The sequence below is a fragment of the Vitis riparia genome, chromosome 13 (genome assembly GCF_004353265.1).
Source record: "Vitis riparia cultivar Riparia Gloire de Montpellier isolate 1030 chromosome 13, EGFV_Vit.rip_1.0, whole genome shotgun sequence".
NCBI lineage: Eukaryota > Viridiplantae > Streptophyta > Magnoliopsida > Vitales > Vitaceae > Vitis > Vitis riparia.
Genome location: NC_048443.1, coordinates 2,216,934 through 2,240,375, shown reverse-complemented (window position 1 = coordinate 2,240,375; position 23,442 = coordinate 2,216,934). Strand labels below are relative to the sequence as shown.

General features: G+C 39.8%; 1 protein-coding gene across 4 annotated transcripts in view; it reads left to right on the top strand.

Moving 5' to 3' along the window:
- The window catches only part of LOC117928935 (tRNA-dihydrouridine(20/20a) synthase-like), a 36,291-nt gene that overhangs the window by 7,327 nt on the left and 5,522 nt on the right, over positions 1-23,442 (top strand). For 3 of the 4 annotated variants that reach the window (XM_034849076.1, XM_034849074.1, XM_034849077.1), the window contains exons 7-12: positions 1,642-1,759; positions 2,002-2,083; positions 3,107-3,168; positions 19,368-19,440; positions 19,533-19,616; positions 20,761-20,841. In XM_034849076.1, coding sequence (XP_034704967.1) covers positions 1,642-1,759; positions 2,002-2,083; positions 3,107-3,168; positions 19,368-19,440; positions 19,533-19,616; positions 20,761-20,841 — 500 coding nt within the window. The remainder of the gene's footprint in view (positions 1-1,641; positions 1,760-2,001; positions 2,084-3,106; positions 3,169-19,367; positions 19,441-19,532; positions 19,617-20,760; positions 20,842-23,442) is intronic. The other variant, XM_034849075.1, reaches the window with a different exon arrangement.

Sequence of the window (23,442 nt, the reverse complement as noted above, 5' to 3'; positions counted from 1 at the left end):
TTATGTCCTCATGATACCACATTTTCTAAATAAAAAATGATTTAAATGGAGAAAAAAATAAAGATATATTTATTTATTTATTTTATATGATGAGCCATACATGAGTACATGACCATACATTAATGATCCAAACCATTGCATGAGGATAAAAGAATAAAAAATATTGTGAATACCAATGAACTTTCATTTAATTTTGTAGTTCCACGACCAACCATTGTATAGTGGAGGAGTATAGTCTGGCTTTGATCAGGTTTTGTTTTTTTGGGAAGGACCTCTCATCGTTCTCATGAACTTTATAATTATCAATATATATTTCATTTCTGATAAAAAAGAAAAATCCACTGGGAAAAATATTTTCTGGTGATTTCATTTCCGATATCTAGTTAGAAACAAATTGATGAATGTTGAAACTAGAGAGGAAAGCTTAAGACTATATAAATAAGCTATATAAAGGAAGTATCAAGTAGAAGAAAGCATGGAGGTCTACTCCATTGTGCTCATTTTGGACTATTTTGGAAGGAGAGAAATCGTTGAACATGTGGAACAAATAGATCAAGCACCCAAAACTTCTTTTATGTGTGCTTTTTGGATTGGGTTAGAATGCATATGGATGAGGTGTCAATGTTTATATTAGACTTAGTTGATTGACTGGAATCTAAGTGGGGGTAGGGAGTTGTTTTTTCTTTCTCTTTTTTTCTTCTTTGCCAAGCTGTTTGTATATGTGTACATCAGTGCGCCCTTTTGCTAGGCTCTGTTAATATATGTTTTTTGTTTGCCTATCAAAAATAAATGAAAGTATCAACTAAAAATATTAAGAACTAAAAGAGGTGGAATAATGTAGTCTTTGAAATTTTAATTTCATGTGTAGAACCTGTATATCATAATGCATAACTCTTCTGATGGAGCTGAGCCCAAGTTGAAGCTTTGAGGATTCCCTTTTAGCATCGTCTCCTGATATAACCTTGAAGGAGAGGCTTCAAATGCCTTCTAAAGCCGATAGGAACAAGTGGATTTCAATAATTTTAAAAGGGAAGTTACCTCCTCAACCTTGGACCCTTGGAGTATAGGAGGATCAATTATCTTAATTCAAAACAGGCAAGCATTGTTTCAGAGTGTGCATGCTGAACTATGTTACACCCCTTTTGAAGGAAGACAAGGAAAAGGAAAAAATAAAAAGAGAACCCAAAAAAAAGGACCATATAGCATGTACATGTGTTAGCTGGGTTACATATATATATATTTTTTATCATGTCTTATGAAAAAAAAAAAAAGAACATTTTTATTGTCCTTCCTTCTGAAATGATGAATATTATCATGACTTAGACATGTCTTCTGAAAAAAAGAATAATATTTTTATTGTCCTTCTGAAATGATGAATATTATCATGTTATGGTCCATGGCCCCTCTCTTGGGTTCCATGCTTTTGTGCTAGCTAAGTCAAAGACCTATCAAGATCACTGAATCTGCAGCTTTGTTGTTAAAAATATTAAGGGAAAGGATTGTAACTATGGCTATATTAATTGCTCTGTTCTCACCTAGATCTCATTAGCCAAAACTTCTTATGTCAAATACCATGAAGTTGCTTGGGATTATCCTAATTATGGAAGCCTTTTACCTTTGTGTGTGTGTTTTCCTTTTCAGGTGATTTTATTTATAAGGTTTCCTCACAATCACCAACGAGACATTTCATCATTCATTCACGTAAGGCACTGCTCAATGGCATCAGCCCAGCTGACAACCGAAAAATCCCACCCCTAAAGTATGCATTGCTTGGTTATTTTACTGATTGAGTAGGAATAGTTTCAATTTAACTTAAACCACTCCAGAAAAACAAAGAAATAGTTCTCCAGTTAAGCAAGTGGCTCTGATGGTGTCAACTTAACTCTTGCCTATTATTCATAAAAAATATTTGGATTCATTGTTCTGACATTTGAAGATCATTATTAACCTGTCATTAACCATTTTATGTACAATTGATGGCATCTATCTTATTAAATGCAGATATGAGTATTATTTTGGTCTCTTGCGTGACTTTCCAGACTTAAGATTTACAATAAATGGAGGCATAAATTGCGTTGATGAGGTGAGCTTTTTCAAACTGTAACTTGCTTGCTACCACACACGGAATAGCACAAGGAGCACTCACGTTTAATCTAATATGCTATAATGAAGAAATACCATACTTGTGAAGCAGATGATGTGGGTTTGCAATGATTGTTTTGTACGTCTGCATTAATATTTACTGTTCCTCAATTGTAATTTTGTAAGATGTTTTGATTTTGTATGATTGTTTTTTCTTTCATCTTTGATAAAAAATAGGATTTTGTTAAAAATTGAAAAACAAATACAATGAAGAATTTTTATCTCCTCTTTTCCTTTTTTTTTTTTTTTTTTTTTTGTGGGGCTTTTTGACATGTAAAACCTCTTGGAACTTAGTTGATCTGAGATGATTTTCTAAACCAGATGTGGGGATGATGTTTCAATTTTTCTTCTGAAGTTATGGTTCAGTGGTTTGGCTGAGCAGATTTTGGTTCTTATATTTTCCTTTTGTCTAGAGTAGGTAACTATAGATTTGGGTGTCAAATTGATATGTGACCAAAGCTGCTTCTTCTGCTTCGTCATTCTCAAGATCATTGTGATTAGATCTGCAAACATAAATCATATGCCTGATCAAGCTTAACCTGAGTTGAGTTTGAAAGGCTGAACTCAGAAGCATGGTGAGGGCTTGGTGAAAGTCAACATGAGCCTCAACCTGAGTTGAGTTTGAGGAGGCAGAAGCATCATGAGCTTAGCTGAAGTGGGCTTAGTGAGGCTCGACTTGAGCCAAGCCTGACCAACATCTAAATTGGCCAAGTTGAGCTTGAAGAGCCTACTGCTTGGCTGGCTCAACTTGGCTCATTCACAGCCTTGGTTGTTTTCTGTGTCAGTCTTAGCTTTCAACATGATTTAGGAGCTCTTCCTGAACAAGATTCAACATGTTAGGTGTTGTTCCCATTTAGAAAACCATTTGAGGTATTTTCCTTGTGTAATTTTTTCCCATGTAGTTTTACAAATTGATTCTGATATTTCTGTTTTTGCCAATGTTTATGGATGTCTCAACTGATAGGTCAATGCAGCACTAAGGCAAGGAGCTCATGGGGTAATGGTTGGACGTGCTGCCTACCATAAGTATGGACAATACTCAATTTATAGAAGTTATTTCTTGGTTTTCTTATTTTCTGAAAACATTATTGCTCAAATGACTGGTTTTATATGAAAGAATTTTCTTTCATTATGCCTGTGTGTGGAATATGAACTTCCCTTTTTGATTTAGTGGTTGAATCAATCTGCACTTAGTGTCGTATATGTTCTATTATGTAGGGTAAGTTTTATTTTATATTTTCAATAGTGTATTCATTTTTTGGGAAAATCACACTAGTCTTTCAAGCCTTTTAACAATTACAGAAACTTGAGATTTCTACAGTCACTCACTGGTTTATTAGTGCTATCATAGACTCTTGCTTAGTTAGTTGGTCATCAAATCCAGCAAAAAGAAATGTTGATATCAGTTAATTTTTTTTTTTTTAAATTAAATTGCATTGAGATAAAAGACTAGGAGTACTAAGAGTAAAAGAGCACACATCTACAAAGTCTGGAAAAGAAGTCCTTTTACAAAAAAGCAAATATAATTCCTGCTGGAGAAAGTTCTAAATGCCATATGGCTTAGCTCAGAATATATATGAATTCCTTGCCCTCAAAGGTTCTATGGTCCTATCCATTGACAAGCCTCTAAGCGCATAATGAGGAATTGGTATCCAAATGATCTTTGCCTTAGCATCTTTGGTCTTGATCTGGTACATTAAAAGATCTATTATTATATCTACCAGCTTGTTAATGAGTAATGTTCATGGGACTAAGTTTTGGTTTGATGTTTGGTGTGGGGAGATTAGTCGTAAGGATTGCTTCTTGACTTTCTACATCTTGGAAATCAAGATGTTGGTAGCTGATTATTGGTATTTGGAGGATGGTTTTGGTGATTGGAATTTGAAATTTATTGGGAGCTTTTGGTTTGGGAAATGGAGGAGGTAGGAAGCCTTTTTTGGCTTGCATTTTTCAATAGATGATCAAGGTAGAGAGAGAGAGACAGAGAGAGAGAGAGAGAGTTTTGGTTGGAGGACCTGAAAGAAGGGGGTTATGTTCTTGGCTATCTTGTAGGTCTAATATTTTCTTTTTGACTTCAAAAATCTCACCTTGGCAATTTTTTTTTTTTTGGGAAACTTAATTTTTGCAGCCCACTGATTTGGAGATTGAGGACCTTGAAAGATTCATGTCCTCTCTCACTCGTGTGCACTTGTCTCCATTTGTCCTAGATGCAAAAGCGTGGTCATTGTTTTTTCAAATTATTCTCATTAAAATCATTCTTTGTGGCTTTGTCCAATATATCAGATCAATTACTTTCTCTTTGACTAAATTTTCATGGAAATCTAAAGTTCTATCCAAGGTTAAAGTCTTTGCTCAGCTAGTGGCATACAAGAAGGTAAATATTGTTGGGGTGCAACAATACCTACTCTTAAGCCTAGGGATGGGTTACGTGAATGATGATGGTCAAATACCATTAAAGGATTAGTCTACCATCATTGGATACCAATTGATTTGCAAATGGAATGTTCAAAGTTTGATTCAAAAAATATTAATGATATGCTATAGTTGAAAAAACCATCAAATTCAGAAGATGGTCATCAAGATTAAGGGTGGGATTACAGTCTTGTTGAGAAGATGGTCGCCAAAGGAAAATTCAGAAGTAGAGGGGAAATTTAGGGAAGGTTGGATAGATTTACGGGGTTTGCCATACCTAAGATGGGCTTTGGGTCTCGATGGATGGAGTGGATTTGGTGGTGCATTTCAACTGCAAAATTTTTTGTTCTGGTCAACGGGGTGCCAGCAGGCTTTTTTTCCAATTCCAAGGGGCTGCGTCAAGGAGATCCCCTTTTTCCTTACCTTTTTGTCTTGGGTATGGAAGTGCTAAGTGCACTTATAAGAAGGGCTGTTGACGGGGGATTCATTTCAGGCTGCAGACTTCGAGGGAGAAGGGGGATGGAGATGAATGTGTCCCATTTGCTCTTTGCTGATGACACAATCATTTTCTACGAAGTAAGGAAAGAACATCTAACCTCTCTAAGTTGGATTTTGGCTTGGTTTGAGGCGGCTTCTGGTCTAAGAATAAATCTAGCTAAAATCGAATTAATTCCTGTTGGGGAGGTTGAAGATATTGAGGAAATGGCAGTGGAGTTAGGGTGTAGAGTGGGGTCTCTTCCTACTGTCTATCTGGGGCTGTCCCTTGGAGCCCACCACAAGACCTTGTCTATGTGGGATGGGGTGGAAGAAAGAATGAGGAGAAGATTATCCCTTTGGAAAAGACAATATATGTCTAAGGGCGGGAGAATTACCCTCATTAAAAGTACATTGGCCAGCATACCTATCTACCAATTGTCCTTTTTTCGAATGCCCAAGTTAGTAGCAAAAAGGCTTGAAAAATTACAAAGAGACTTTCTTTGGGGAGGGGGAAACTTGGAAAGGAAAATCCACTTAATCAATTGGGAGGTGGTGTGCACTCAAAAGGAGAAGGGGGGTCTAGGCATTCGGAAGATTGATCTCCTGAACAAGGCCTTGTTGGGTAAATGGATTTGGAGATTTGCCTTTGAAAAGGAAATCCTTTGGAAGAAGGTGATCGGGGTGAAGTATGGCCAAGCGGGATTTGGATGGCGGACTAATGAAGCTCGCGGAATGTATAGAGTGGGGGTTTGGAAGGAGATCCTGAAGGAGGCAAACTGGTGTTGGGATAACATTGGGTTCAAGGTGGGTGAGGGGACTAAGGTCAAGTTCTGGATGGTGTGGCAACACGGCGTTGTCCCAAAATTTACCCCAATTATTTGCCTTGGCGGTCCATAGGAACGCAACAGTCAATGAAGTGTGGGACTCAAGCCTTGGTCAAGGAGGTTGAAATCTTAGATTTTCCAGAGATTCTAATGACTGGGAGCTGGATTTGATAGGAGAGCTGTTTCATATGCTGAGGGACTTCAGGATTTCTTCAGAAGAGGACTCAGTGTTATGGAAAGGAGGGGGTCATGGTACTTTCCGGATTAGGGATGCTTATAATTTGCTGGCTGCTCCTAGTGCCACCGCCTTCCCGAAAAAGAGCATTTGGGTGGATAAGGTTCCAACCAAAGTTTTTTTTTTTGCTTGGGAGGTCATGCGGGAGAAGATCCTCACTTTGGATAGGCTCCAGAAACAGGGGTGGCACCTCCTTAATCATTGCTTTTTGTGTGGCTGTGAAGAGGAAAATGTAAATCATATTCTTTTACACTGTATAGTGGTCAGGGTCCTCTGGGAAATCGTCCTTGCCTTATTTGGGGCTCAGTGGGTGTTCCCAGAGACGGTCAAAGAGGTGTTATTTAGTTGGAGGGGCCCTTTTGTGGGGAAAAAGATTTGGAATTCCATCCCGTTGTGTATTTTTTGGACGGTATGGAAGGAAAGAAATAGATTAACTTTTAGGGGGGGCTCTTTAGCTATACAAAAACTCAAAAATTCTTTTGTATGTAATTTGTAGAGTTGGGCTATGGGAAAGGAGTCCTCTTCGCTTTTAGGCTTTTTGGAGTGGCTATCGGCTCCTTAAGGGTTGGTGAGGTTGATTGTTCATGTGTTTTTTGCTTTTAGGCTGCTATGTATACTACCTGTATGCTTTGTGGCTTTTCGCCCTTTAATATATTTTGTTCTCATTTATAAAAAAAAATAAAAATTTATGGTCTGAGGTACACTTGAAGAAAATTATGGAGCAGTGGGGGAGGGTGACAGAGATCGACTGGAAAATGTTGAAACTGTTTGATCTAAGTAAGGCAAGGGTGAGAGTTGTAATGAAGGAACGGTCGGTTCTCCCTGCTTTGATTGAGGTGTTGGATGGGGGATGGGAATTCACAGTTTTAGTTGCAGTGACTGGAAAGGAAGACGGTAGGCAAGGTAGAGAGATGGGTGAGTCAACTCGGCAGAAATCCGAGCTTCACACGTGGACAGATGGCAGAAAGAGGGTTGAGGAGGCTAGATCAACGGCTGGAGGGGGGTCTTCTGTTGGGGCAGTTGGAAGAACGAAGGAGGGGAGAGCTTGTCAAAAGGCTGAAATTGCTCCTGCAGAACACGTGGAGTGAATAGACCGACAGTGGGGAACAGCTGGTCCCAACCTCCATGGTCTTTCAGTTTGAATTCAATTTTCTGAGAGCAGGGCATGCTGTGCCAAGGCAGGCTGGAGAAGCATGGGCTGGAGGGGACAAAGCCCAGTCAACTTTTGAGGTAGGGCTTCGGGCCTCCAAACAAGTGAGAAGGGCCCAATCTTCTCACAAGCCCAGTCCATAGTCTGAATTTGACGTGGGTTGGAAGAGGGGAGTTTCTTTAAAAGGCCCGATTCGGCTGTTGGGCCAAGATTTAGGAGGCAATCAGGCCTTTTTTGCGAAGGGCCCTTTACACAGTGTTGATATCTCTGCAAAGGGGAAGGCGAAGGTAGACTCCGAGGATTCTGAAGCTCAACTGAGGGGCTCCACGTTGAAGTGTGGTTCAAAGAAACTATGGAATGCTCTGCTCCCTCCAAGTCTTGGATGCCGACAAGGGGGTCGAAGTCGAAGCGAGCCTCTAACGATTGAGAGATCGCTGTTAGTTTGCGATGCTCTTCCAATGGAAGATGATTTCGAAGCGGGAACACAGTTGGATCAATGCTTCAGTGCAAGTCCAAGACATTCGTCAGGGTTTCGAAAAAGGTGTTTCGAGGAAGGAATGTTGCCGACGAGGAGAGATGCGGATCAAAGGACTCTTCTTATAGCTCATTTTCTTTCAAAGGGGAAGGAGAAAATGTGCAATTTCTCTAAAGGTGAAGACAGAGCAGGTATTAAGGGTTTTGTGGGTTGTCCTCATCGTGGATCTTCAGTCACGGTTTTTCCGTATTTTCCTGCAACCAGAGAAAAAGGGCTTAACTCTGTGGGGTACTGTGGAATGACGGTAGTGGAAAATTTCGAGGTAGCTTCTCATCAATTTTCTCAGCCTTCTCAGCCTTTTCTTTCTCCTTTCTATGGTTTGGCTCTTCCATACTCGAGTCCTTCTGTTCCTGATCTTCCCACTTCAGCCTTTTAGTCTTAGTTTTCTATGAAAAATCGAGTACTATCTGAAATTTTTTTTAAAAAAAATGGCATTGGGGCTTTTTGTCTTGGGTCTGTTGGCAATCCTAACCGTGATGTTGCGGTGTCCCAGTTAGCTTGTTTGAATCTTTTGTCCAAGAATTTTAAATCTGTTAAGACCAAGCCCAACACGCCTAACCCGGGTATAGTTAGTCAGGGGGATGCAGAGTTACCCCCGATGGGTGGGTTCCAAATAGAAGGTCTCTCCCCCAGCAAAATGGCTAAAGTATGAGGGATTTTGATGGTTTTATAAGAGATTGTGAACTACTTGATCCACCATTATGGAATGCCCCTTTTACTTGGTCAAACATGCAAGAGTCACCGGTGTGCAAGAGATTGGGTTGGTTTCTCTATTCAAATGAGTGAGAGCTTTCCTTTTGTCAAAGCCTTCAAGAAGTTCTTCCTAGATGGACATCGGATCACTGGCCGATTGTTTTGGATACCAATTTTTTCAAGTAGGGCCCAATATGTGGCTACAACATCCAAGTTTCAAAGAGCGCTTTAGTAGTTGGTGGAGAGAATTTGATGGAAATGGTTGGGAAGGTCACAAGTTCATGAGGAAGTTACAATTTGTTAAGGCAAAATTGAAAGTTTGGAATAAGAACACTTTTGGAATGTTAAAGGAAAGGAAAAAAACCATCTTGGATGAAATAGCTAACATTGATGTCATTGAATAAGAAGGGGTTCTCTCTTCTGATCTTTCTACTCAAAGAGTTGAAAGAAAAGGGGAGATAGAGGAATTAATTTTGAGGGAAGAAATTCATTGGAGACAAAAAGCTAAGGTGAAATGGGTTAAAGATGGGGATAGCAATTCAAAGTTGTTTCACAAAGTGGCTAACTGGAGACGAAACAAGAACTTCATCAAGTTCTTGGAGAATGAAAGAGGTTTGGTGTTGGATAATTCCGAGAGCATCACAGAGGAGATATTACTATATTTCAAAAAGCTATACTCGAGTCCTCCTGGAGAGTCTTAGAGAGTAAAATGCATTGATTGGTCCCCTATATTAGACGAGAGTGCTTCTAAGCTGGACTCCCCTTTCTCCGAAGAAGAGATCTTTAATGCCATTTTTCAGTTAGATAGGGATAAGGCGCCGGGGCCTGATGGTTTTACCATTGCAGTGTTTAGGATTGTTGAGATGTGATCAAGGATGACTTAGTAAGGGTGTTCTCAGAGTTTCACAGTAGCGGGATTATTCATCAAAACACCAATGCCTCCTTCATAGTTCTTTTGCCCAAAAAGAGTCAGTCAAATAAGATTTCGGATTTTAGACCTATTAGCCTGATCACATGTCTCTATAAGGTAATAGCAGAAGTCCTGTCAGGGCGATTAAGAGGAGTACTACACGAGACTATACACTCTACTCAAGGTGCTTTTGTTCAAGGGAGACAAATTTTGAATGCAGTTCTTATAGCCAATGAGATAGTGGACGAGAAAAGGCGATCAGGTGAGGAAAGAGTTGTATTCAAAATAGACTTTGAAAAGACTTATGACCATCTGAAATGGGATTTTTTGGATAACGTGTCGGAGAAGAAAGGGTTTAGTTCTAAATGGAGGATTTGGATGAGAGGTTGTTTGTCTTCGGTTTCTTATGCTATTCTAGTGAATGGTAATGCTAAAGGATGGGTCAAGGCATCTAGAGGTTTAAGGCAAGGTGACCCTTTATCCCCTTTCTTGTTCACTATTGTTGCAGATGTGTTGTGTAGAATGATGTTGAAAGCTGAGGAAATAAGTGTGCTGGAGGGTTTCAGGGTAGGTAGAAATAGAATTAGGGTGTCCCATCTGCAATTCGCAGATGATACCATCTTCTTTGCTAACTCTTGCGCGGAAGAACTGCAAACTCTTAAGAGTTTATTGTTAGTGTTTGGGCAAATTTCTGGGCTTAAGGTCAATCTTGACAAGAGTAATCTTTTTGGCATCAACCTTGATCAGAATCATCTCTCTAGGTTAGCCTTGTTGCTTGAATGTAAGGCTTCTGATTGGCCTATACTATACCTGGGTTTTCCTTTAGGAGGGAATTCAATGGCTTGTGGATTATGGGATCTAGTGATTGAGAGAATCTCTAGGAGATTAGACGGGTGGAAAAAGACTTACTTATCTTTCGGTGGAAGGATAACTCTTGTCCAATCTTGCCTTTCCCACATTCCTAGCTACTTTCTCTGTTTAAGATTCCCGCCTCAGTGGGTGCAAAAATTGAGAGATTGCAAAGGGATTTTCTTTGGTCAGGGGTTGGGGAAGGTAAAAGAGATCATCTTGTTAGTTGGGATGCGGTGTGTAAGCCGAGGGTAAAAGGGGGTTTGGGGTTTGGGAAGATTCCTTTAAGGAATCGTGCTCTTTTAGGGAAGTGGTTGTGGAGTTTCCTTGGGAGAGTACAACTCTGTGGCATCAGGTCATTCTAAGCATTTACGGGACACACTCAAATGGTTGGGATGCCAACACTTTAGTCAGATGGTCACATCGTTGTCCTTGGAAGGCTATTGCACAAGTCTTTCAGGATTTTTCCAAGTATACTCGGTTTGTTGTAGGAGATGGGGAAATAATTCGTTTTTGGGAAGATTTGTGGTGGGGGGATTAGATCTTCAAAGTCCAATATCCAAGACTATTTAGAGTAGTCACGGATAAAAATATTTCTATATCTTCAATTCTCGGTTCTGTTCGCCCTTTCTCATGGAACTTTAATTTCCGTCGTAATCTTTCCGATCCTGAGATAGAAGATTTAGAACGTCTCATGCGATCTCTTGATTGTATACATATATCCACTTCGGCTTCAGATGCGAGATCATGATCCTTATTTTCTTCAGGATTGTTCATAGTCAAGTCTTTTTTTATAACCTTGTCCCAAATGCCTGATTTATCTCCACTTTTCCCTACTAAGTTTGTATGGAATTCTCAAGTACCCTTCAAAGTTAAGGCCTTTGCTTGGCTTGTGGCACACAAGAAGGTAAATACTAATGACTTGCTACAATTGAGGAGACCCCACAAAGCTCTTAGTCCTGACATTTGTAAGCTGTGCATGAAGCAAGGAGAATCAATAGATCATCTTTTCCTACATTGTTCTGTGGCGTTGGGGTTGTGACACATATTATTTCAGCTAGCCAAGATGGATTGGGTTCCTCTGAGAAACATTAGACATGATGTCCATCAACTATAAAGGTTTTGGCAACTCCAAGAGAGGGATGGTTTTGTGGCAAAATGCGTGCATAGCTTTAATTTGGGTTGTGTGGCGGGAAAGAAATGCCAGGATATTTGAGGACAAAGCTAGGAATTTTGAGAATCTTTGGGATTCCATTCATTTCCTTGCTTCTCTTTGGGCTTTTTGTTCCACGGTTTTTAAGGGCATTCCCCTTAACAAGTTACAACTAGATTGGCTAGCAATGTGTAGTTCCAACAAGACGGTCTAGTCAAGGGAGATTGTTTGTAGTTTTCATAGTGTAGTGTCTTGTTATCTTTTTGTGATGTTTAGTTTTATCTCTGGTGGGAGGATTCCTCATCCTTCTATTGTACTTCTTTTTCTATCAATATATACATGTGTTGTTTCCTATATAAAAAAAAAGACCATCAAATCCCTTACTCCTAATTGGTGCATCTTATGTATGGGAAGTGGAGAGACGATTGACTATTTCTTTTTATATTGTTTGATAACTTTAGGGTTATGTGACATATAATTCGGAGAAGCTAAGATGGATTGGGTTTCACTTAGGAGTATATGCGATATGATGATCATTTCATGTAAGGGTTTAGGAAGTTCCATTGGAGGCAAGACCCTTTGGCAAATCACTTGTCTCACATTGGTTTAGATTGTGTGGTAAGAGGGAAATGCTAGAATCTTTGAGGATAAGTGAAGGGACCTTTGGGATGCTGTGGGATCTATGTTACTTCTGTTTCTCTTTTTGGGCCTTCTATTCTAATATTTTTAAAGACATTCCTCTCAATGTTATTCAACTCAATTGACATTTAGTGTGTAGATAAAAAGAGTTTGGACGATAATGAGAGGAGCTTAGTTCAGGTTTGAGGAGATGATATCCATGCATATTGTATGTGTCTAAACTATTTTGTATAGGTTTCCTTGTATAGCGGAGGAGTTTGGTTATAATTGTTGAGAGAGAGAAAGAAAGAAGAAAAACCTTAATTCTCATTCATGTAATGTCTACTTACAATTGAGAAATATATATATACAAGGCTAGGAGTCCTAACTACCATACATGTGTCCTATATTAACAAGGAAAAGTTATACACTATAAATACATTATATTCAACACTCCCCCTCAAGCTGGAGCATATACGTCATATGCACCAAGCTTGTTACAAATATATTTAATCTTAGGACCTCTGAGAGATTTAGTGAAGATGTCCGCTAGTTGATCATTTGAATTAACAAAACTTGTAGCAACACATCCTGATGCGATCTTCTCTCTAATGAAATGACAGTCAACTTCAATATGGTTGGTCCTTTCATGAAAGACTGGATTGGATGCAATATGTAATGCGGCCTGGTTATCACAGATGAGTTTCATCTGTTCATCCTTTCCAAATCTCAACTCTCGAAGAAGATGTCTCAACCATATGAGTTCACATGTTGCCAAAGCCATAGCTCGATACTCGGCTTCAGCGCTAGATCTGGCCACTACATCTTGTTTCTTACTCTTCCAAGATATTAGATTACCTCCAATAAAAACACAGTACCCTGAAGTGGAACGTCTATCTGTGGGTGAGCCAGCCCAATCTGCATCTGTGTAACCAACAACCTGAGTATGACCTCTGTTCTCGTACAACACACCTTGGCCTGGTGTACTTTTGATATATCGAAGAATGCGGATTACGGCATCCTAATGGCTATCACATGGTGACTGTAGGAATTGACTAACAACACTCATAGGAAAAGAAATGTCTGGACGAGTAATGGTGAGATAGTTCAATTTACCTACGAGCCGTCGATATCTCCCGGGGTCTCCTAAAGGCTCCCCCTGTCCTGGTACAAGTTTGACATTCGGATCCATAGGTGTGTCTACCGGTTTACAGTCTAACATACCGGTTTCTTCCAGGATGTCTAAAGCATACTTCCTTTGGGAAAGGACCACAGCAGAACTGGATTGAGCTATCTCAATTCCCAAGAAATACTTGAGTTTCCCCAAGTCTTTGGTCTGAAAGTGGGTAAAAAGATGTTGCTTTAGTTTCTGAATACCATCCTGATCACTGCCTGTAATGACGATGTCGTCCACATAAACAACCAGATAAATACACTGCCCCAAAGAGTTATGATGATGGAAAACTGAATGGTCTGCTGTACTGCGAAGCATGCCAAACTCTTGAACAACAGAACTAAAACGGCCAAACCATGCTCGAGGAGATTTTTCAAGCCATATAGAGAACGGCATAACCTGCATACTAAACCAAACTCCCCCTGAGCAACAAAACCAGGAGGTTGCTCCATATAAACTTCCTCGGCAAGATCACCATGAAGGAAGGCATTTTTAATATCCAATTGATAAAGAGGCCAAGAACACATGGCAGCCATGGAGAGAAGCAGACGGACAGAAGCAATCTTGGCAACAGGAGAGAATGTGTCACCATAATCAGAACCATAAACCTGAGTATAGCCTTTAGCAACTAAGCGGGCCTTAAGGCGATCAACCTGACCATCAGGACCAACCTTAACTGCGTAAACCCAACGACAGCCAACGGTAGATTTACCAGAGGGTAAAACAACAAGATCCCAAGTGCCATTAGAGTGCAGAGCAACCATTTCATCCACCATTGCCTGTCGCCAGCCTGGATGGGAAAGAGCTTCATGGGTGCTCTTTGGAAGAGAAACAGAGGATATAGCAGAAACAAAAGCAGAATAGGGTGAAGATAATCGATGATAACTCAAAAAATTGTAAATATGATGAGGATTACGAGTAGAGCGAGTACCTTTCCGAACAGCAATGGGTAAGTCATTAGGAGAAGGCAGAGCCGGGGCAGGTGAAGCCGAAGGGATAGGAAGTGAGTCAGCAGGTGCCTCAGCAAAAGGGAGAGGAGCAACGACACGAGGGCGACGATGATAAACCTGAAGTGGTCGAGGAGGCATAGCATCAGGTGGGGAGACAATGGGAATAGGCAAGACTTCAGAAACAGGAAGAGACTCAGAAGTGGTGGAAAAGAATGGTGAGTCCTCAAAGAAGGTGACATTAGCGGAGATAAAGTATCGATGAGTCTTAAGGGAATAACAACGATAACCCTTTTGAAGTCTGGAGTATCCCAAGAAGAGACACTTCATGGCTTTGGCAGAAAGCTTGTCCTGTCCAGGAGTGAGAATATGAACAAAGCAAGTACAACCAAAGACACGAGGAGGAAGGAAATAAAGTGGTTGGTCAGGGAAGAGAAGGGAGTGAGGAATCTGATCATGTAAGACAGAGGAAGGCATACGATTAATCAAATAACAAGCGGTAAGAACAACGTCCCCCCAAAAACGAAAAGGAACATTACTATGGAGGAGGAGAGTACGAGCTGTCTCAACAAGATGTCGATTCTTGCGTTCAGCTACCCCATTTTGTTGAGAAGTATGAGCACAAGAAGACTGATGAAGAATCCCATGATGAGACATAAACGAAGTAAATGGGGCTGAAAAATATTCCCTGGCATTGTCACTGCGTAACACACGAATAGAAATATTGAACTGGGTTTGGATTTCAGCATAAAATTTCTGGAAAATAGAGAATAACTCAGCTCGATTTTTCATTAAAAATAACCAAGTAATCGAGAATAGTCATCAATGAAAGTGACAAAATACTGAAATCCTAAAGTAGACGCAGTCCGACAAGGACCCCAAACATCAGTGTGGACAAGCTCAAAAGGAGACTTTGCCCGATTATTCAAACGCTTTGGGAACGAGATACGAGTATGTTTCCCAAGCTGACATGACTCACACGGAAGCGACGACAAAGTAGAAAAACGAGGGACCATCTTCTGGAACTTGGAGAGACTAGGGTGGCCCAGACGATTGTGAATGAGGAGAGGAGCATCAATGGAAATGCAAACTGCAAGAGATGAATCTGAGGTGAGGTGATAGAGGCCTTGAGACTCACGTCCTATGCCAATCGTCTTCCCCGTACTCCGGTCCTGCAAGGTCACAAATTTATCAGAAAAGGTAATAGAGCAATTAAGAGTACGAGTGATTTTGCTGATGGAAATAAGATTAAAAGGACATTCAGGAGTATAAATGACAGAAGTGAGAGGTAGAGAAGGCAGAGGAAGGGCCAAACCAATACCTTTAGCCACAGTTTGAGAACCATTAGCTAAGGTAACAGTAGGTAAAGCAGAGGTAGTAGTAATAGAGGAGAAAAGATCCTTATTACCAGATAAGTGATCAGAAGCTCCAGAATCTAGAATCCAGGGTCCAAGAGAAGATGTGTGGGTAAGGCAGGCAGAGGTATTACTAGGCTGGGCAACAGAGGCAACAGAAGCCTGAGATGCGGAAGAGCTCGGAGGCTGAGGCAGCGGAGAATCAGAGGACTGGGCCACATGGGCAGTGCAAGGAGGTCGTCCATGTAACTGATAGCAACGATCGCGAGTGTGGCCAAGTTTATTGCAATAGGTGCAATGAGGACGTTGACCTCTACCTCGGGTACCACTGCGGCTTTCTCGAGAGCTAGTTTGAGAAACTAACACAGAAGAATCTGAAGTGCTATCAAATGGTAAAGTCTGAGTGGAGGAGATACGGAGGAGGCGAGCAAACACATCATCCAAGGACGGAACTGATGAACTACCAAGAATCTGATCGCGGACAGGCTCAAGATCCGGACGGAGGCCAATAAGAGTAAGAACCATGAAGAACTTGTCAAGATGTGTTTGTTGAGCCCCAACATCAGGAGTAAGAGGCATCACAGTCAAGAACTCCTCCTTAAGAGAGGCAATCTGGCCAATATAAGTAGATAGATCCAAGTCCTGTTGGCTGATATGGACAATAGCAGAAGCCTCCTTATAAAGACGCTGGATATCATTCGTATATAATCCTTTGGCCTGAGTCCAAAATTTAAAACAAGTTTTGTAAGCCCGAAGATGAAGAAGAATCTTGGGATCAACCGATTGCCATAATACACTACATAACTGTGCATCTATCTTCCTCCACTGTACGCGGTCAACCTCAGGGATATCTGCCTCCTGTGTAATCAAGTGATCCTCATATCCTTGACCCATAAACCAAAGTTCAACAGAGGCAGACCAGGAAAGATAATTGTCACTGCCAACCAATTTCTCCGAAGTAATCATAGGAGATCCAGATATAACAGCGGAAAAAATGGAATTTTTAGTAGTCATATCCACTTATCTGGAGAATGAAGTATGTTTGGATCGAAGAGAGCCCTAATACGGCTTCAGATTGCGGCGTGGCACCACCGAAAAAGGGAGACGGCCTCAGATCGCGGCGTGGTACCACCAGAAAGGTAGAAGAACACTTCCCAAGACACGTGCAGGGATTGGAGTGGAGAAAAAGTAGTCGGAGCTTCGCCGGAAAGACTGTTTGGAGGGCCGACGGAGACAAAAATCCCCAAAAGAGGTACGTGCAGGGCTCGGATGGGAGAACCAGGGAGGTAGGGAGGCTGGTCGGCGTCAGGCGAAGCTGGAGGAGGAGGCGCGTCGCCGGAAAAGGCCTCACGCGCTCTCACGCGCCGGCGCGTGAGATGCAGCCGCCGACCGGAAAATTGCGCGTGGCCGGCGCGTGGATGCTCTTTTGGTGCCGATGCCTTCACAAAAGTTGGAGATCTCCTCCAGGCGCTCCTTCTGGTATGGTCGGTGTCGGAAAAATACGTCGCCGGAAAAGTTCGCCGGCGGTGAGTGGTTTTTGTCGACGATCCGACTGACCGGAAAGTATTGGGAGATGGGGAAGGTGACCGGAATGAAATACGGTCACTGGAAGGTTTCCCGGAGTTGATAACATGGGAAACAGGAAAGAATTAGGTTTTCTTCCTTGGCTCTGATACCATGTTGAGAGAGAGAAAGAAAGAAGAAAAACCTTAATTCTCATTCATGTAATGTCTACTTACAATTAAGAAATATATATATACAAGGCTAGGAGTCCTAACTACCATACATGTGTCCTATATTAACAAGGAAAGGTTAGACACTATAAATACATTATATTCAACAATAATTGATCGGTTTTTTAGTAATTGTGGGGAGGATTCTTGATCCTTCTCATATACTTTTTATCTATTGATATATCCTTTGTTTTTGATAAAAATTATATGTTCTTTTTCATGTTGGTTGATTCGGGCTCTTGTAAACCATGCAAGGTTGGTTTTGCTAGATAGGATGTTTGGGAAAAGATTGCCATCTTAGACTAGTTAACGCAGAGTGGTTACACCTAAAGAGGAGTTAGCAAATCTTATTATTCTCTATTGTACAGTGGTGCTTTGGGACATAATATGCTCTATTTTGGCATATCTTTTGTCCTATTTTTTCTCATTCATGGTACCATTGTGGAAAGAAAAGTAAGGTTGTTTGGAGGTTTCTTCCAAGTTGTATATTTTGGTGTATCTTGAAGGAAAGAAATTAGAGAGTGGAGCAGCTAGTATTCCAACTGAATGACATTTTAGAGGTCATGGTTTTCTTGGTCTTTGTATTCTCCTGGGGAATCCCGTCCAAGGCTTTTGACTTTTTGGTTTTCCTTGTACTCTTCATTTTCTTCTCAAGGTGCTCATTTTCCTTGTATATATATTGTGTGCTGGCATTTAGCCCACTTTATGACATTTTAATATATTAACTACTTCTTTGTATTGGGATCTCGTTTTCCAATGCAATTTAATTGATGTGGAGATTGTGGATGTTGAAAGACTAATGACCTTACTTTCCTATGTTCATTTGACTCCTCCTACTCCAGATGCAAATGCTTGGGTACCGTCCTTTTCGGGAGTTTTCTCAGTAAAATCGGTTTTTTCAGCCTTATTCAATGTCTCAATTTTTTTCCTTTTTACCCAGCTAATGTCTTGTGAAAATCAAAGGTCCCTTCTAGGGTCAGAGCCTTTGCATGGTTAGTGGCACAGAAGAAAGTGAATACCAATGACATACTACAATTGAGAAGACTTTTCAAAATCGTTAACCCTGATTGGTGCATCCTATGTAGGAGTAGAAAGACAATTGATCATCTCTTTTTGCATTGTCTGATTACTTTGGGATTGTGGCATAAGATATTTTCACAAGTTGGGATGGCGTGAGTTAAGCTAAATAGTATTTGTGATATGATGGTGATTTCTTTCAAGTGTTTTGGGAATTCTATTAGAGGCAAGACTTTTTGGAGGATCATGTGTTTCTCTTTGTTGTGGATTGTGTGGAGAGAAAGGAACGCTAAGATTTTTGAGGACACTTGGAAGACGCCAGAGTTGATGTGAGATTTGCTTCATTTCTATGTTTCTTTTTGGGCTTACTGTACAGACATTTTAAAACCTTATCCTTTGAGTGTAATTCGGCTTAGTTGTCTTTCGATATGTACACCTTAGGGTTGGGTCCACAGGGTTAGGAGTTGTTATAATTGTGTAGGCCTTTTGTACTTTTTGTATAGACATTGTTGGTTAGTGGAGGTTTACTCAGTTCTTTTGATCAAGTTTGTACATCATGAGGAGGATTTCTCATCCTTCTCATGTTTCTATTCTCAATTCATAAATGTGTTTGTTTCTGGTTAAAAAAATATATATATTAGCTACTCTATAAGAAAAAAGTCAATGATAAATTCTTGAGGTTCGTAGCAACTGCACAATGGACGGAGATGATCACTTACTTTGCTTATGCAACCTTGATAGGTGAGAATCAAACCCTAGTAACAAGATGATCAACTGTCAGGAATTAATTTCTCATTGTTGTCCATATATAGAACTCCACCTTAGGGGTAGAATGAGAAGTGATCAAGGAGGGATCCTGTATGTTTTAACTCATGACCTCCCACCAAACCAGACTTTGATACCATGTTGGACAACCAATTTTCTTGAAAGCTTAAGTTGTTATGACTAGGGCCATATATCATACTTTGCACCAACTTTAAAGTTTTGTTTTCCTCTTGAAGAGAAAAGACTTGCTTTTGAATTTTTTAGTTGTTTTTTCCTTAGATATTTTTTTTCGCCCTTGCTATTAAGCCCTCTTTCTTTGTTTATTCCCATTGGTTGATACTTGAAGACTTGACTGAAATTATTGTTCATTTTCAACAGCCCTTGGTATACTCTGGGCCATGTTGATTCTGCAGTTTATGGTGCACCAATCAGTGACCTCTCACGCCGTCAGGTTCATTAGCAAACTTGGCTCTTTAATGCTTTTATTTGTTTCAACTTCTGTCCATTTTAACTCTTATCTTATTATTCCAAGTTTTTCTATAGGTCCTTGAACAGTATCAGGTATATGGGGATTCTGTTTTGGAAAAATATGGACCTCATAGACCAAGTATTCGGGAAGTGGTTAAGGTAGAGATTCAATGACCTTATTCTCTTTGCTTTTAATTGAGTGCCATTCATTTATGTTACACAGCCAAATATCTTTCTCAATTTTTAACCTGTTTAGCAAGATCATCCTTCTGGCCTTACTTTAGTGTGGGTAAGTTGACCTGACAAATATAAGTTGCATTACCCAGTATTGATTTGTATTTGAGCTACTTTTGTTGTTCCTTCTGCTGCATGAATTCCTAGTAGAGGTTCTTTCCTCATGTGGTTAGATATTTGCATCTCCTAATTAAGGGAAGTGGGATTATTGCTTATGTATCATGCATAGGTTGCCTCATTTCATGCATGTTTTTGGTGGTCATCATTCAGGCACCTGGAAGAACCTCATTAATAAGTCCACGCACCAAAAGTTTAGCCCCTAAGATGTGTAAAAGTCAATGAGTCATTGATCTGAATCTGATTATTCATGAGAGCGCTCAACCATGCTTATGAAAGTTGGGTCCAATCTATGAGGACATCTTGTGCTTGAATTGAGCCTATACACACACACATATATATAAGGTGATCACACACTTGACTGGCACTTTGAAATTTCAGAAATTTAGGGAGTGTTTTAATTTATTTTATTTGTTCAATATTTGTGGCATGACTGGCTATTAGAGGCGAGCAGACTTACTTAAATGTTTTGTTTTGTTTTATTTTAAACATGGTTTAATTGTTTTGTTTATTTTAACATTATGCCTTCTATGTCTTCTATATGTTGCCTTGTGCAAACTTGGAATTTGTTCTCAGCTTGGAGCAGTGCTTGTGAACATGCATTTTATTTGTTTGTGTTTTATTTTATTTTTTTATGCAGTGTGACCCTCACTTTTTCAGAACTTGTTCTCGGCAAGGATCTGATATTTTTGTAGGTTGGACTATTCATATTAGAACCCAATTTCATGATCGATGGATATTTGTTACCTTATGGAAATATGTTTAACTTTAAGCTTGGTCAATTTATTTTTTTATGATTCCATTTTTTATTACCTTTTCTGTTTGTTTGTGGCAGAGAATTAAATTTATCAAGTCAAAGTTCAAAGAAATTTAGCAATTAGCAAGTGGAGTAATTTTCTTTTACCATAAAACCCTGATGCTATCATAATGCCTTTCTCCTTGTATGTTGCAGCCTTTACTTCATTTTTTCTATTCAGAGCCTGGAAATGGTCTATGGAAGCGCAAAGCTGATGCTGCTTTCTTCCATTGTAAGGTGTGTCAATTATTATAGTGCCATGTGTTATCTAGTCTTTAGAAGATTGGTTCTGCATGTCCTACTTTAATCTTGAGGAAGTTATCAATACAAATTTAAAGAAGTTTTGGCCATCTAACAAAACCTGTCAGACTGTTTGGTTTTCTGTGTATAGAAGATTGTTGGTACTTCTCATATTTTTTATTTTCTACTCTGATTTGGGAAACTGCATGAGTGTTTCTTTACAATAAAATTCAGAATGACTCTCATAAAATGAAGTGAGTGAAACCCATATCATTCATTAGTGTTGTTTTTGGCTAAAGAGCATGATATTTATTGTGGGCCCATATCTTACAAGATTAAGCTTTTAGGAAAATTGGTTATCCAACATGATATCAGAGTCTTGTTTAATGGGAGGTTATATGTTTGAGCCTCATTGCATAATATTTATTTCCCCAATTTATTAAGTTGGCATGTAAGCCCAAATGATGCTGATTGTGGTTATTTGCCTATGAGCTTGTGTCTCCAGGTGTGGGTATGAGGTCGTATGTGAGGGAGGGTGTTAAGAGTATGATATATATTGTGGGCCCAAGTCTTACAAGTTTAAACTTTTAGGAAAATTGGTAGTTCAACATTTATTATTATCATTTTTTTGGGTAAGAAAAATGGGAATTCTTTGAATAGGAGAGGAAGATAAAAAGAGGATGAGATATGCATGCAACAAGTAGAAACAACAATTAAATAACAAAAGGCATCTATGCGTTGAAACAGTGAAGCTAGATCATAACTCCCCGTGAAGAGTTCTAGAGATCAAGTGTCCCTCTTTGCCTTCACTTTAGCCACCTGGTTGACTGATCTAACTCTCCAAACAAACAAATATACGATGTCTCTAGCAAGAGAATAAATCTTTCTCTTCCTGTGAACAAGTTGTAAAGGTATTCTAGGATTAATTTCCTGTAAATGCTATATGTATTTGTTGTAAATTCCTCCATCAATACAAGAAATACAATTCCATGATTGTTCACATGGTATCAGAGCAAGGTTTCTATTAAAAGTCCTTTGTTCTTTGACCTTAATCGCCGTAACCAAGCACAGTCTTCTTTGCTGCAGCTTAAACAATTCTTGGTCTTCATTGTCGATATCGGCATAAAGCAATATAGCCTTCATTGCTGGTTCTCCCATGTTCTCTCTACTGTTATTTGGTTTCTCAATATGTCTGATATATCTAGTAATGTCCAAATCTCTCCCTTCTCCAATAATTCTGATCAAACGGTAACCCACTCTTCTACCAGTGAATACCCAAATCTCTAGATGTCATTCAGGCTTAATGACCGGAATCATCTGGTTTGGTCTTGACTTGTGGGGACATTTCTTAAAGGAAAAATGAAGCTAAGCCATTTAGTTGGACCTGTGCCAAGCCCAGAAGACCCGAAGTTTGCTGCATGGGATGAAGAGGATTCAATGATAATGCCTTAGCTTTGGAACTCAATGCAACCGGAGATTAGTGGGACTTGTATGTTTCTCACAGTGGTGAAGGAGATTTGGGAGGCCGCTAAGCAATCATACTCCATGGCACAAGATGCTGTTAGGATATATGAAATTAAAACAAAGATTTCATCCATAAAAAAAGGTGCTTTGTTTGTAATTGAGTACTATAATACCTTAAAAAGTTTGTGGCTTGAGTTGGATTATTATCAAAATTTCAAAATGAAATGTGGTGAAGATGCAACCATGCTACATAAGTTTGTTGGAAGGGAGAGAATTTTTTAATTTCTTGTTGGATTGATTGAATGTTAAATATTTTTTGATAGGCAGGAGGATTAAATGTTGATTGTGGTCAAGTTAGAGTGTAGGTTCTTGGAAAAGGAAAACTTCCATCCCTCAGCGAAGTGCTCTCAATTGTAAGCGCAGAAGCTAGTAGGAGAATAATCATGTTAGAAGCCCCACTGAGTAATGGATTGACTCTTGTGTTATCAAGCCGAATACCAATCAGCCAACATCAATACATGCCATTTTGGATAAAATCACATTACGTCCCTCCTGTAATCTCCCCCCAATGCCCAGTTGACCAGGGTCTGCACAAGCAGTAAATTCAGCCAAGGCTATCAAAGGGAAGAGGAGACCAAGGACACTTAATATCCTTTTTTCCTTTGGTTAATCAAGCAAACATCTTTCGAATCCAATGATGTGAGAACATATTTTTCGCTGAATTGTTTTTGGGCTCCAAAGCTGGCTTTGAGAATCCTTGAGTTTTGCTTTCACTATAGCATCTGATCCAGCAAGTGGTCTACCGTCTATAGAACTATGTCCCTCCTATTGAAATCGTCAAAATACATCATTAGTACACTAGCGATATTCTTACAGGTCACCACAAAGATTCTAGCCCAGAAAAGACTTCTACTGCTACTCACAAGCTAAGGGACAATACGTATTAAAAGTTTCTTAAGAAACAGTACAGGCTTCCTGCCTCAACACAGAAAAAAAAAAAAAAAAAAAATGCAATCAAAATGTAAAAATAGATTAATGCAAGTCTCATATGCCAGGATGCAACAGTTCCAGCCCCGTTCCCCTGAGAAAAATAGAGGCAAACTGACATTCATTATAGGAGAAAACTCCATGATC